The sequence below is a fragment of the Dipodomys spectabilis genome, unplaced genomic scaffold (assembly GCF_019054845.1).
Source record: "Dipodomys spectabilis isolate Male_0828 unplaced genomic scaffold, ASM1905484v1 ptg000140l, whole genome shotgun sequence".
NCBI lineage: Eukaryota > Metazoa > Chordata > Mammalia > Rodentia > Heteromyidae > Dipodomys > Dipodomys spectabilis.
Genome location: NW_024870817.1, coordinates 27,071,171 through 27,083,661, shown reverse-complemented (window position 1 = coordinate 27,083,661; position 12,491 = coordinate 27,071,171). Strand labels below are relative to the sequence as shown.

Sequence of the window (12,491 nt, the reverse complement as noted above, 5' to 3'; positions counted from 1 at the left end):
GAGAAGGTTGCTATTGTTGGCATTGCTTGTAGTAGGCCAAAACTGGAAACAATTTACATATTCACTAATAAAGAGAACAAATAATATACATTTCTAGTCAATGGATTGTTATACAGCAGCGAGAATAAAATTTTATCAATATATGAAAAATATTGCAGTGGATTCTTTTTTTGTTGTTCTTGTTGGTCATGGGGCTTGAACTCTGGGCTTGGGCACTATCCCTGCACTCTTCAGCTCAAGGCGAGTGCTCTACCGCTTGAGCCACAGCACCACTTCCGGTTTTCTGGTGGTTAATAGGAGATAAGAGTCTCATGGACTCTTCTGCCTGGGCTGGCTTTGAACCGTGATCCTCAGATCTCAGCCTCCTGAGTAGCTAGGATTACAGGTGTGAGCCACCAGCGCTCGGCTTGAAGTGGATTCTTAAAAAAATTACTTTTTGAGACAAAAGGTCTCATTATTTTGTCCAGGCTGGCCTCAAACTTTGGGGTTCAAGGAATCCTCTTGCCTCAGTTTCCCAAATAAGTGTGCACCACCACTCCTAGATTTCAAGTGGCATTTTAAAGGTGAATTTTAAGGCATGTTAATTTTATTTTTATAAAGCTATAAAAATGAATAACTATTACATCAAATACGTAAATTTCAAACATAAATGAACAAAAAGGGTTACAGAAAAATACATATAATTTAATTCTAATTCTAAAGTAAAATGCTATTAATTAACACCAAAGGAAAAAAAGAGCTAGGCACAGTGGCTCAGGTCTCCTGTTACTTTGGAAGGTCAATGTTTGAGTCTAGATGGGGCAAAAAATTCTTGAGATTATTTGAACAGAGAAAGCTAGGTGTGGTGGTGTGCATCTGTCATCCTGTCCTTCAGCTCTTCAGCTCAAGGCTAGTGCTCTACCACTCGAGCCACAGCACCACTTCCGGCTTTTTACTTTTTGCTTATGTGGTGCTGAGGAATCCAACCCAGGGCCTCATGCATGCAAGGCAAGCGCTCTACCACAGAGCCACCTTCCCAGCCCCTCCATGAGACTTTTATCTCCAATTAACCACCAGAAAACCAGAAGTGGCGCTGTGGCTCAAGTGGCAGAACACTAGCCTTGAGCTGAAGAGCTGAAGGACAGCGCCCAGACTTGCCCAGAGTTCAAGACCCTAGACTGACTAAATAAATAAATAAATAAAAAGGTTATTACTACCTAAAATGACTTATGGAATATAGAACAGATTTTTATCTCTTGTTTAACAAATTTTCATGTTTCCTCTTTACCCAAAAATTTGTACTAAGGCAGGTGCCAGTGGCTCATGCCTGTAATCCTAGCTACTCAGGAGGCTGAGATCTGAGGATTACGGTTCAAAGCCAGTCCAAGCAGGAAAGTCCGTGAGACTGGGAAGTGGCGCTGTGGCTCAAGTGGCAGAGCACTAGCCTTGAGTTGAAGATCCGAGGGACAGCTCCCAGGCCCAGAGTTCAAGTCCCATGACTGATCAAAAAAAAATAAAAGAGATGTATAATAAAGAGCACTGAGGATAACTTTAGTTCTAATAATATTTGGAAGATTACAATTTATGAAAAAAAGTATCAGTATAGTAATACTAGTCTAAAATGAGATGATGAAATACAAAGACTCTTTGTAGTAGAGAAATGGTTTTAGTAAAAGCATGAGGGACCGTGTTGCTGATGAGAGGGACAATGATTTACTAACATGACCTAAAACTAATATGGCAGTTTAGCAATATGATCACTCTATTATATTCATGCATAAATTGAAAAAGCTCCCTTCAAGCTGAAAAACCAGAACCAGTTTTTCCATCCCTCCAGGATGCTGCAACTTCGGATAGATTTGACAGTTGGGCCGGGTGCCAGTGGCTCGCGCCTGTAATCCTGAGACCTGAGGATCACTGTTCAAAGCCAGCCGGGCAAGCAAAGTCTGTGAGACTCTTATCTCCAATAAACTACTCAGAAAAACAGAAGTAGTGCTGAAGCTCAAGTGGTAGAGTGGAGCCTTGAACCTTGAGCTGAGGGACAGTGCCCAGGCCCAGAGTTCAAGCCCTACAACCGACATAGATACACACATACACAAAAAGATTTGACAGTTGAGGACTGGGAAGGTGGGTGGCTCAGTGGTAGAGTACTTGCCTTGCATGCTCAAGGCCCTGGGTTTGATTCCTCAGCACCACATAAGCAAAAAGAAAAAAGCCGGAAGTGGCGCTGTGGCTCAAGTGGTAGAGCACTAGCCTTGAGCTGAAGAGCTGAGGGACAGTGCCCAGGCCCAGAGTTCAGGCCCCACGACTGGACCAAAAAAAAAAAAAAAGATTTGACAGTTGAATTTATGCATAATCTGCATATTACAAAGCACAGGACCAAGAAGTTAGCTCAGTTATTTTACTGGCCAAGTGAGAAAGGACTTGTCACAAAGCATTTCTCAATAACCATTTTCTACTCTATTCTATTCTTTAAAATACCCTTCATTTTACTCCTCATCTTTCATCTTCATATACTCCCAACACCGATGGCAAGGAACTTTTTCTTCTATTTATCCACTAGGTAAACCCTTTAGAGATAGAAAACTAGAAAAAAAAATGCTTATGCAGTTGCACATGTCTCAACTTCATTAAGCAGCCTTTAAGCACCTTTTCCCAGAACTGGACTATATGGACAAAAAGATTATACAGATCAGGGAGAATAAAAATGAAGAGTAGGGCTGGGAAGGTGGCTCAGTGGTACAGCACTTGCCTTGCATGCATGAGGCCCTGGGTTGGATTCCTCAGCACCACATAAGCAGAAAAAAAAAGCTGGAATTGGCGCTGTGGTTCAAGCACTAGCCTTGATCTGAAGAGCTGAGGGACAGCACCCAGGCCCAGAGTTCAGGCCTACAACCGGACCCCTCCCCCCCCCCCCAAAAAAAAAAAAAGAAGAGTAATCTACTTAACTCACTACATCTTTAGTATGAGGACTGACATACTAACATACTATTACCTAATATTTGTTTACTAGGGGATTTGCAGAGTTGGGGAAAAATATGATTTAAAGTCTTTGGCTTCTTCCTTCTAGGTTTTTTTTTGTTGTTGTTATTGGTTGTGGGGTTTGAACCCTGGGCCTGGCTGCTGTCCCTGAACTCTTCCGCTCAAGCTAGAGCCCTACCACTTTGAAGCACAGCACCACTTTGGGTTTTCTGGTGGTTAATTGGAAATAAGTCTCCTAAGTAGCTAGGATTATAGGTGTGAGCCACCAGTGCCCAAGTATAGGTTGAATTCTTTACATAGCACTTCAGACTTTTTGGCTTTTGAACCATTTGCTTAAAAGGGAGATTGTTTTTTAAAAAACCTCTTAAAAATTGTTAACTTTTTTGGGTTTAAGGAGTAAAATGTAATACATCATTAACAAGTACATTAATGGTGTTCATCAAAGAAATAGTCCATAAATTTAACAGGCTCTTCTCTCCCTTCCACCTCCCCCTCCACTATGTTCCTTCCTCCATGCTCCCTGTCCATCTCAGCTGAAATCTACCCAATGTAATAGACATGATAGAAACATTTATATAAATATTTGACATAAAATATCAGATTGAAATAAATCACCAAAATAAAGAAATATAACCAAACATTCAACACATGTATTTTTATTTACCTTAGTGGTCCACAAAGAGTAAGGCCAAAAAACCACAAGAGTGAAATGATACAACCAGCAACAGCATGTTTAAATATTTTGATCCACTGTAAGTAGAAACAAAAAGTGAGAAATTTCAGTCATGCTTTGCTATAATGAACCCTTTAAAGACTAAACTTATACATACAAATATATATATATATATACATATATATATATATTTATTTTTATTTTTTTTTTTTGTGGGGCTTGAACTCAGGGCCTAGGTGCTGTCCCTGAGCTCTCTCAAGGTTAGCACTCTACCAGTTTGAGCCATAGCTCTACTTCCAGTTTTCTGGTGTTAATTTTTCCTGTGTGGGCTAGTCTTGAACTGTAATCCTCAGATCTTAACCTCTTGAGTAGCTAGGATTACAGGTATGGCTACCAGGACTAGGCAAATTTATTTTTAAAAGATAAAATGCTAAGACCTCTTGACTAACTATATTTGTTAGGCAGTAATTGATCTTTTATCTCCTAAATATACTTTACAAAATTCTCTAAGAGAATAAGACACCAATGGTGAGGGTGGTAAGCTGTTCCCTGGGGTACTGCATGCTCACTATATACCTACCAGGTACTATTCTGGTAACTTTACATGTATAAATCCATCTATTTCCCACAGCTCTACCTGGAAAATTATTTCCATTTTATAGGTGAGCAAATTAACAGAAATAAGTAACTTGTACAAAGTTAAGAATTTTTAAGTAGGATGCATAGAACATGAATGTCTGATTCTACTAGCCTCACTTCCAAACCCTGTGCTTTACCAACCTCCCAGTGATGTTCTAGATTCTTGGGCATGCCTCAGGTCTTATTGGTATACCTTTCTGAATAAGGACACTTTATTACAGTACATGCTTTAAATTTTTTTTTTTGGGGTCCAGTTGTGGGGCCTGAACTCTGGGCCTGGGCGCTGTCCCTCAGCTCTTCAGCTCAAGGCTAGTGTCCTACCACTTGAGCCACAGTGCCACTTCTGGCTTTTTTTTTCTGCTTATGTGGTGCTGAGGAATTGAACCCAGGGCCTCATGCATGTAAGGCAAGCGCTCTACCACTGAGCCACCTTCCCAGCCCCCTGGCTAAAATTTTCTATTCTTGTTTGCAAGTTTTTTTGTGTGTGTGTGCCAGTCCTGGGGCTTAAACTTTTTTTCTTGTTGTTTTAGCAATTGAACCTAGAGCAATGTACTTGGCTAGGCAGCCCTTTACCACTGAGCTACATCCTAGCCCCCTTTTCTGCAGATTCAGACATTTCATTATCTTGGGATTTTTACAGCTTATTGTTGAAGTCTCAATTCTGGAAAGATAAGTCAAAAGCAAGTTAACTGGAAATTTTCTACTGTGCATTTAAATGATCTGTTAAGTAATTCTGATGGAAAAATGGGTGCTGTATTCTGGCCCAATGAATGGGAAGTGGTTAGGAATAAATAATTCTGTAAATACTTCACCTGGTCTTTAGTAATGGTTTTCCCAGAAGAAAATGGTTTTTGAAACAAAACCATAAAAAAGGCAGTCCTGAAATATTGAAACAGTAGCGTATTAATATTAATCAACATTATACACAAGATATAGCTTTAGGTAAGGACATTTATTATAAATGAACTACTGGAGAGAAGCCAGAAGTAAGTGGCTTATGCCTATAATTCTACCTACTTAGGAGGCTGAGATCTGGAGGATCATGATTTAAAGCAAGCACACAGAAGTCAAGTCCTCAAGACTGTCTGAACACACAAAAAAGCAGAGCTGGAGGTACTTCCCAAATGGTAGAGCACCAGCTGAGCAAGCAAGCTGAGTGCTAGGCCAAGTTCAAATTCCAGTACAAAAATGAAATGCTAAAGAATGACACTTACTTTAAGAGGCTTGTGTGGAAATGTTTTATTAAGTTTACTTTTCAAATTGTCTTCAGAACTAGTTCACAAGCCACAATTGTAAAGGTATCTGATTTTCTTTTTTGTCGGTTGCGGGGTTTGAACTCTGGGCCTGGGCATTGTCTCTCAGCTTTTCAACTCAAGGATAGCGCTCTACCACTTGAGCCACAGCACCACTTCCAGCCTTTTCTGTTTATGGAGTCCTGAGGAATTGAGTCCAGGGCCTCATGCATATGAGGCAAGCACTCTACCACTGAGTCACCTTCCCAGCCCTATTTTATTTATTCTTATTATAGCAAGGTCTGGTTATATAAACCAGATAAACCCTAAGCTCCTGATCCTCCTGACTCAGTTTTCCTAGTGCTGGGATTACAGTTGTATGCTAATTTCCCTGACTCTCAGTATTTTTAAATACCTTCAAACACCAAAGAAAACAATCGTTTTCTCTAAAATTCAGTAACTGAAACAACATAAAAGTGAAATACTAGTCATGTGTCCCTATGTTTGTTGCTGAAAGTTACATAAAAACAGGTAAAACTGGTACTTAAAATTTCCTAGTTTCTAAATCTCTTTCCAATATTACTAAAATTATATTCCCAAGAATCTTTAATAGTTTTTTTTCTCATCAGCAAAGTATGTGATCATTACCAATCTTTCTCTTTTTGGTCAGTAGTGGGACTTGAACTCTGGACTTGGATGCTGTCCCTCTGCTATTCAGCTCAAGGTGAGTACTCTACCACTTGAGCCACAGCCCCACTTCTGGGTTTTCTGGTGCTTTATTGGAGATAAAGTGTCTCATGGACTTTCCTGCCTGGGCTGGTTTTGAACCACAATCCTCAGATCTCAGCCTCCTGAGCAGCTAGAATTACAGGTGTGAGCCACTGGCACCCAGCCAATCTCTTCTTCTTTTTTTTTTAGGTCTGAGACTGGAACTCAAATTGGTAGCTGCCGCTTTTGCTCATTGGCTAGTACTCTACCAAATAAGTTATGTCTCTAACCCCAAAGGCCTGGTTTTCTTTCTTTAAGGGCATTATCAATCTTAAGGTCCAGAAATGTATTTAGGAAGAATTTTTTGCTGTAAATATATAGTTTATATGGTATAAGGACTCTATACTATGAAGGGATCATGCAGGAAAACTCAGCCTGGGATGGTAGATCCAAAAAATAAGGAATGTATGTGTTAAGACAAGTCTCAGACACTATGCGTGACTGAAGACTGGGCTGTATTACTGGGAGAATCTGAGAATGTTAGGGTCTCTTCAAGATCTTTTTGCAAAGTCAAAATTATTTTTGTAAGTGATTATCTATCCTTTTATCTCATTCTCTGCCATATTATCTTGCTCCCTCAGAAGTGTACAGTGGTGTTTTTGAAATGAGGTATTTCCTATTATAGGTGAGGCAACAGACTGAATGGTGAAGCAGACATGATAATCCAGCTGTCTCCTTGTCAACACAAATCTAGTCTATGTTTTGGCAAGCCATTAGACTACAATACTTTTGTTTTTTCAGACAGAGACTTCTATGTAGCTCAGGTTTGTGTTGAATGTACAATCCTCATAGGATTACAGAAATAAGATTTTACAGGTAGGTCCCATTGTGCCTGGCTATAACAATCCCCTTTTTTATCTGTCTCTTTGTAGCTCTACCCTTAGGTATACTTCTATTTTATTTATTTTTTTGGGTCGGTTGTGGGGCCTGAACTCTGGGCTTGGGTGCTGTCCTTCAGCTCTTTAGCTCAAGGCTAGCGCCCTACCACTTAAACCACAGCACCACTTCCAGCTTTTTCTGCTTATGTGGAGCTGAGGAATCAAACCCAGGGCCTCATGCATGCAAGGCAAGCACTCTATCACTGAGCTACCTTCCCAGCCCTGGTATACTTCTATTAAAAATACAAAATTCCAAAAACAAACTCCAACAAACTTGTAAGGAAAAATTGTACAAAATATTCTATATAAAGTTTTCTAAAGATACTGAGTTAAAACAGATTTGTCGAAGAAAATTTTAAAAAGACCTCACCCTGAAACTTACCCAAGTTTTAATATAAAAATGAACTGAACAATGTGAACAACTTTGAGGAGATCATAGGATTCAAAAAGTCCCACAGCTTTCAAGATCTTAGTGAAACATAGTAATACAATATATTTTGTTAATCTGAAAAATAAGAACAGAAACAACATTTAGTATCATTGAAATGACAAGGAACTCGGTGACCTTTGCTTTTTTTTGGCCAGGACTAGGGTTCAATTCAGGGCCTACGTGCTGTCCTTTCACATTTTCACTCAAGGCTCTTGGGTTTGTTTGCAAACTCGAGGATGGCTTTGAAAACTGAATTGTAAGACTTTCACTTAAAATTAACCAACAAAAAGCCAGAAATGCAGTTGTGGTTCAAGTAATAGGGTGCCAGCCTACTACATGGAAAAAGCTAAGGGACAGTGGCTAGACACTGAGTTCAGTCCTCAAGTGGTAAATGTTTCGAATAAAACCATTTCTAATTCTCTCTTCACAGGTAACTGATGTGGTATAGACTTTCAGATCTTTACCTATGTATGTATACATACATTATACTTATTCACATATTTGAAACTCTACACTTTTGATATTATGCAACTTTCCACATAATGTATTTGTTATCACTAATAAATTAGGAAAATTATTTCAATATTTTAGATAAAAGCTGGATTCTATGATGTTTAATTTTTTGTTATTATGTGATGTACAGAGGGGTTACAGTTACTTAAGTCAAGTAAAGAGTACATTTCTTTTTGGACAATGTCATCTCTTCGATCCTTTGATTTATAATGAAGTCTTCTGGATGCTTTCCTAGTTCATGTTAAGGAGGCTATCAGCAGTTTCACTGACTTAAGATGCAGCATGAGGGGCTGGGAAGGTGGCTCAGCAGTAGAGTGCTTGCCTTGCATGCATGAGGCCCTGGGTTCGGTTCTTCAGCACCACATAAGCAGAAAAATCCGGAAGTGGGATTGAGGCTCAAGTGGTAGAGCACTAGTCAACAGCTGAAGAGCTGAGGGACAGCGCCCAGCTCAGAGTTCAGGCCCCACGACCAGGAAAAAAAAAAAAAAAAGATGCAACATGACTAGCTGTGGCGCTTTTTATATTATAAGCACGCACTCCTAGCTTATGTTAAGGAGGCTATCAGCAGTTTCACTCACTTAGAGTGAAGACGGGAACAAGGGCAACGAGGAAACAGAGACTATTAAATGAGGCCAGTAAGCCCTTCAGCCATGTAGGTACCGTACCCTCTTCCCAACTCTTTTTTGTTGGTTGTGGGGCTTGAACTCTGGACCTGGGCACTGTCCCTCAGCTCTTCAGCTCAAGGCTAACGTTCTACCACTTGAGCCACAACACAACTTCCAGTTTTCTGAGTGGTTTATTGAAGAGTCTAATGGACTTTCCTGCCTGGGCTGGCTTTGAACCATGATCCTCAGATCTCAGCCTCTTGAATAGCTAGGATTACAGGCATGTGCCACCAGCACCTGGTTTCCCTAACTCTTTTTGTGTGAAGAGAAAATTGTTTTGTTCTCTAAATCTGGAGTTATGGAAACTTGGATTCAGTTTATATCTTCTAATCCTTCCCTTCCTCCTTCTCCCTTCTGCCTTCCCCCACTTTGTGACAAAACTGAGACTTGCTGGGTTTTTGTTAGTTAATTGGAAAAGTGTCTCAAGAACTTTCCTTCACAGGATGGTTTTGAACTGCAATCCTCATATCTTAGGCTCCTGTATAGCTAGGATTACAACTACTTGAGCTGTGCTCAATTGTGAGCTTCAGCTCACAGTTCTCTGGATATACAGTAACTTAAAAACAACATCATCATCATCATCATCATCATCATCATCATGGGCTGGGAAGGTGGCTCAATGGTAAGAGAGCTTGTCTTGCATGCCTGAGGCCCTGGGTTTGATTCCTCAGCACTACATAAGCAAAAAGAAAATAGCCGGAAGTGGTGCTGTGGCTCAAGTGGTAGAGCACGAGCCTTGAGCTGAAGCGCTGAGGGACAGCAACCAGGCCCAGAGTTCAGGGCCCACGACCGGACCCCCTAAAAAATAAAAAAAAATAAAATAAAAACAACATCATCAAAAAGCTAGGCTCTGGTGCCTCATGCCTGCAATCACAGCTACTAAGGTAGCTGAGATCTGAGAATCATGGTTTGAAGCCAGCCCAGGCAGGAAGATCCATGAGACTCTCATCTTTAACCAGCAAAAAGCTGGAAATGAGATGTGGTTCAAATGGTAGAGTGCTAGCCTTGAGAACAAAAGCTCAGGGACAGTGCAAGGAAGGTGTGTAAATTCATTTAATGTAAATTCATTTAAGAAGTGTCTAGAAAACTAAGAAGGTACTATACATGGATTCTGAAATAATTGATTCCTAGCTTACTTATGAGTTGAATTTGATTGTGCGGGTAACTGCTAATAAGCAAATAATGCAAACAAGTCAGTAAAGGATTATCACTTACCTTCCTAAGACTGTAAGCTCTTGATTAAAAACACTTTTACATTAGTTACATAAAAATATCAAGTTTACAGGAAGTTGCAAAAATTAGCATAATCTTTACCTCCATGCTCCAATTTTTAACACACCTTACCTCCTGCTTTATTATTACTCTCTAAAATCAAACACAGGCTCCTCCCCCGCACCAGGACTAATTGACACTGAGTGAAATGTTATTTTACTTGTACATACTGGTATTTCCTAAGAATCTAGACATTCTGCTACAAACCCAGCAGCGTTATCAACAGGCAATTGAAGACTGAGCTGAAACTTTAATCTGTTGTCCACAGTCCATTTTGTCAATTGCCGCGTCATGTCCCCTACCACCAAATCTAGGCTAGAATCTCCCATCGCATTTAGCTGTCATGGGTCAATAATTAACCTGACACGCTGTTCTTCACTAAATGCATCGCTCAAAATAGATTACAAAACTAAATTTATGCAAAACTTCAGCACATCTGATGTTCTTTGCGCGCGTGCTCTCTGTCTCTCTAGAAGATCCGTTAGGAAACGCGACGGCGAGCCTGGATCCCCCGTACCCCTGGTTCAGGTCTGACTTCCCCCAGTTCCCGCGGCAGTCACAAGCTTTAGTTCTAGGAGCCGCAGCCGGGAGGCGGCGGCGGGAGGGCAGGAGGGCGGGCAGGCGGTGCCCCGGCCGCACCCCGGCCGCGCAGAGGCAGCCGAGCCGCTGCCCGCCGAGGCGGCCCGCGCCGGGCAGCGCGGAAGCCCCGGGCCCGGCGCGGGGCGGGGGAGGGAAGCGCGCGCGCGAGGCCGGGGAAGGGGCCTCAGGCCGGTCCCTTACCGGGCGCTGGGCACGTCCACCGGCCCGAGGCCGCCGCCGCCGCCGCCGCCGGGCCCGGGCAGCGCGTCCCCGCCGTATTTCTCCTCCATCCCGGGGCTCAGGAGCCTCCGCCGCCGCTGCCCCCGCCGCAGGCTCTCCTCATGTCTGGTCGCTGCCGGGGAACCGCGGGTCAGGCGCGTCACTCACTCCCCCATGGCCGCTGCCCTGCCGGGGCCCCGCAGCCCAGGCCGCCGCCTCCGCTGTCCCGGCTCCGGCTCGAGAGCGCGCTCCGGTCCCGACTAGGCCGCGGACCTTTCCGGCGCCGCGGCGGGCAGCGAGGGCGCACCGGCGAGGACGTTGCCGGGCCACGTCATTAGGTTTAGCAGCCCTCACTTCCGGGGAGGGGCCAAAGCTGTACCTGCGCACTGCAGAATACGTGCCTTTCCCCCCCCCCCCCCCGCCCCACTTAGGCTCCTCCCACCTCCGGTCACTCACGGCTCGAATCCCCGCCCCCTAACCAGCTGTCCACGCGGTTGGTGCACGTACCTTTCCCTGCAGTGCCACCTATGGGCCACTTGGGGTACCTCGGGTTCCTATAGCGCGTGGGGGCGGGCACAGATTCACTATGGTAAAATACTAGTCTTCAGCATTAGGGATTGTGTGTGTGTGTGTGTGTGTGTGTGTGTGTGTGTGTGTGTGTGTGTGTGTGTGTGTGTGTGTGTGTGTGTGTGTCTGCGTCTGCTCTCGCGCCAGTACTAGTGTTTGAACTCAGAGCTTCATGCTCTCACTTGGCGTTTTTCTCTCAAGGCTGGCACTTTATTACTTGAGCCATACCTTCACGTCCTTACTCCAGAGTCTTCAACATACCCCCTGCCCTGAAGTTGTACGCATACGGATCAACATTTATTTGAAGGGAAGGCTCTGAGTCTTTAAAAGTGTGTGTGACCCCTCCTTCCTCAAGAGACAACTATTTTTGAATCTGTGAAGATTCTGTCACCAATTGTGGAAGGCCAGGACCATCTATCTTAACAAAAGAACCGGGACAGAGGTGATTGCGTTGATGGTGTTTATTTGATTAGGACAGGAGGACCGGTAGGAACGGCTGAGCTGAGTCCATAGAGGTGAAGTGAGGACAGAACACACTAAGGGGAGCATGTTTTTAAGTATTTCAGTAAATTTTTACATTTCCTTTTTGAAAAATACAGATGTTCAGTTATGAAACTGCTATTAATCCAGGCACATCTGTATAAGGGTGTATAGGAGTACGGGAACCTGTGTCATCTTGGTTTGAGTCCTACTGACTAATTGTTCATCAGTTTTCTTATCTGGAATATTACTATTTATATCATAGGGTTGTTGAGAGGATTATATGTATTAGAGTGTCAAAAGTAGCTAGTGAATTATGTTAATAAATGTTGTTACCCATAGGGAAGTTTGGGGAGAAGGACTTGGAGATGTAAATAGGGGTTTAAGCAGGATCAATGATAGTGTTCTACTTAATTTCAATATATACAAGCACCCTAGGAACATATAAGAGATCTCATGGTCTCTGCTTGTTAAGATTGTATAACTTACTGTAGAAAATTGCATGCTAAACACACAAATGTTAAAGTTTCTCAACTAAGGGGTGCTAACAGGAAATGACAGATAGGGGCTGGGAATGGAGCTTAGTGGTAGAGGTCTTGCCTAGCATGCATGAAG

At 42.6% G+C, this 12,491-nt stretch overlaps 1 protein-coding gene across 1 annotated transcript in view; it reads right to left on the bottom strand.

The window, feature by feature from the left end:
* The window catches only part of Slc30a5 (solute carrier family 30 member 5), a 33,324-nt gene extending 22,177 nt beyond the window's left edge, over positions 1-11,147 (bottom strand). The window contains exons 1-4 of the mRNA XM_042690766.1: positions 10,812-11,147; positions 7,534-7,656; positions 5,086-5,152; positions 3,626-3,711 (exon numbers count right to left, since the gene is read on the bottom strand). Coding sequence (XP_042546700.1) covers positions 3,626-3,711; positions 5,086-5,152; positions 7,534-7,656; positions 10,812-10,900 — 365 coding nt within the window. The 5' untranslated portion in view covers positions 10,901-11,147. The remainder of the gene's footprint in view (positions 1-3,625; positions 3,712-5,085; positions 5,153-7,533; positions 7,657-10,811) is intronic.
* Positions 11,148-12,491: the final 1,344 nt, after the last annotated feature.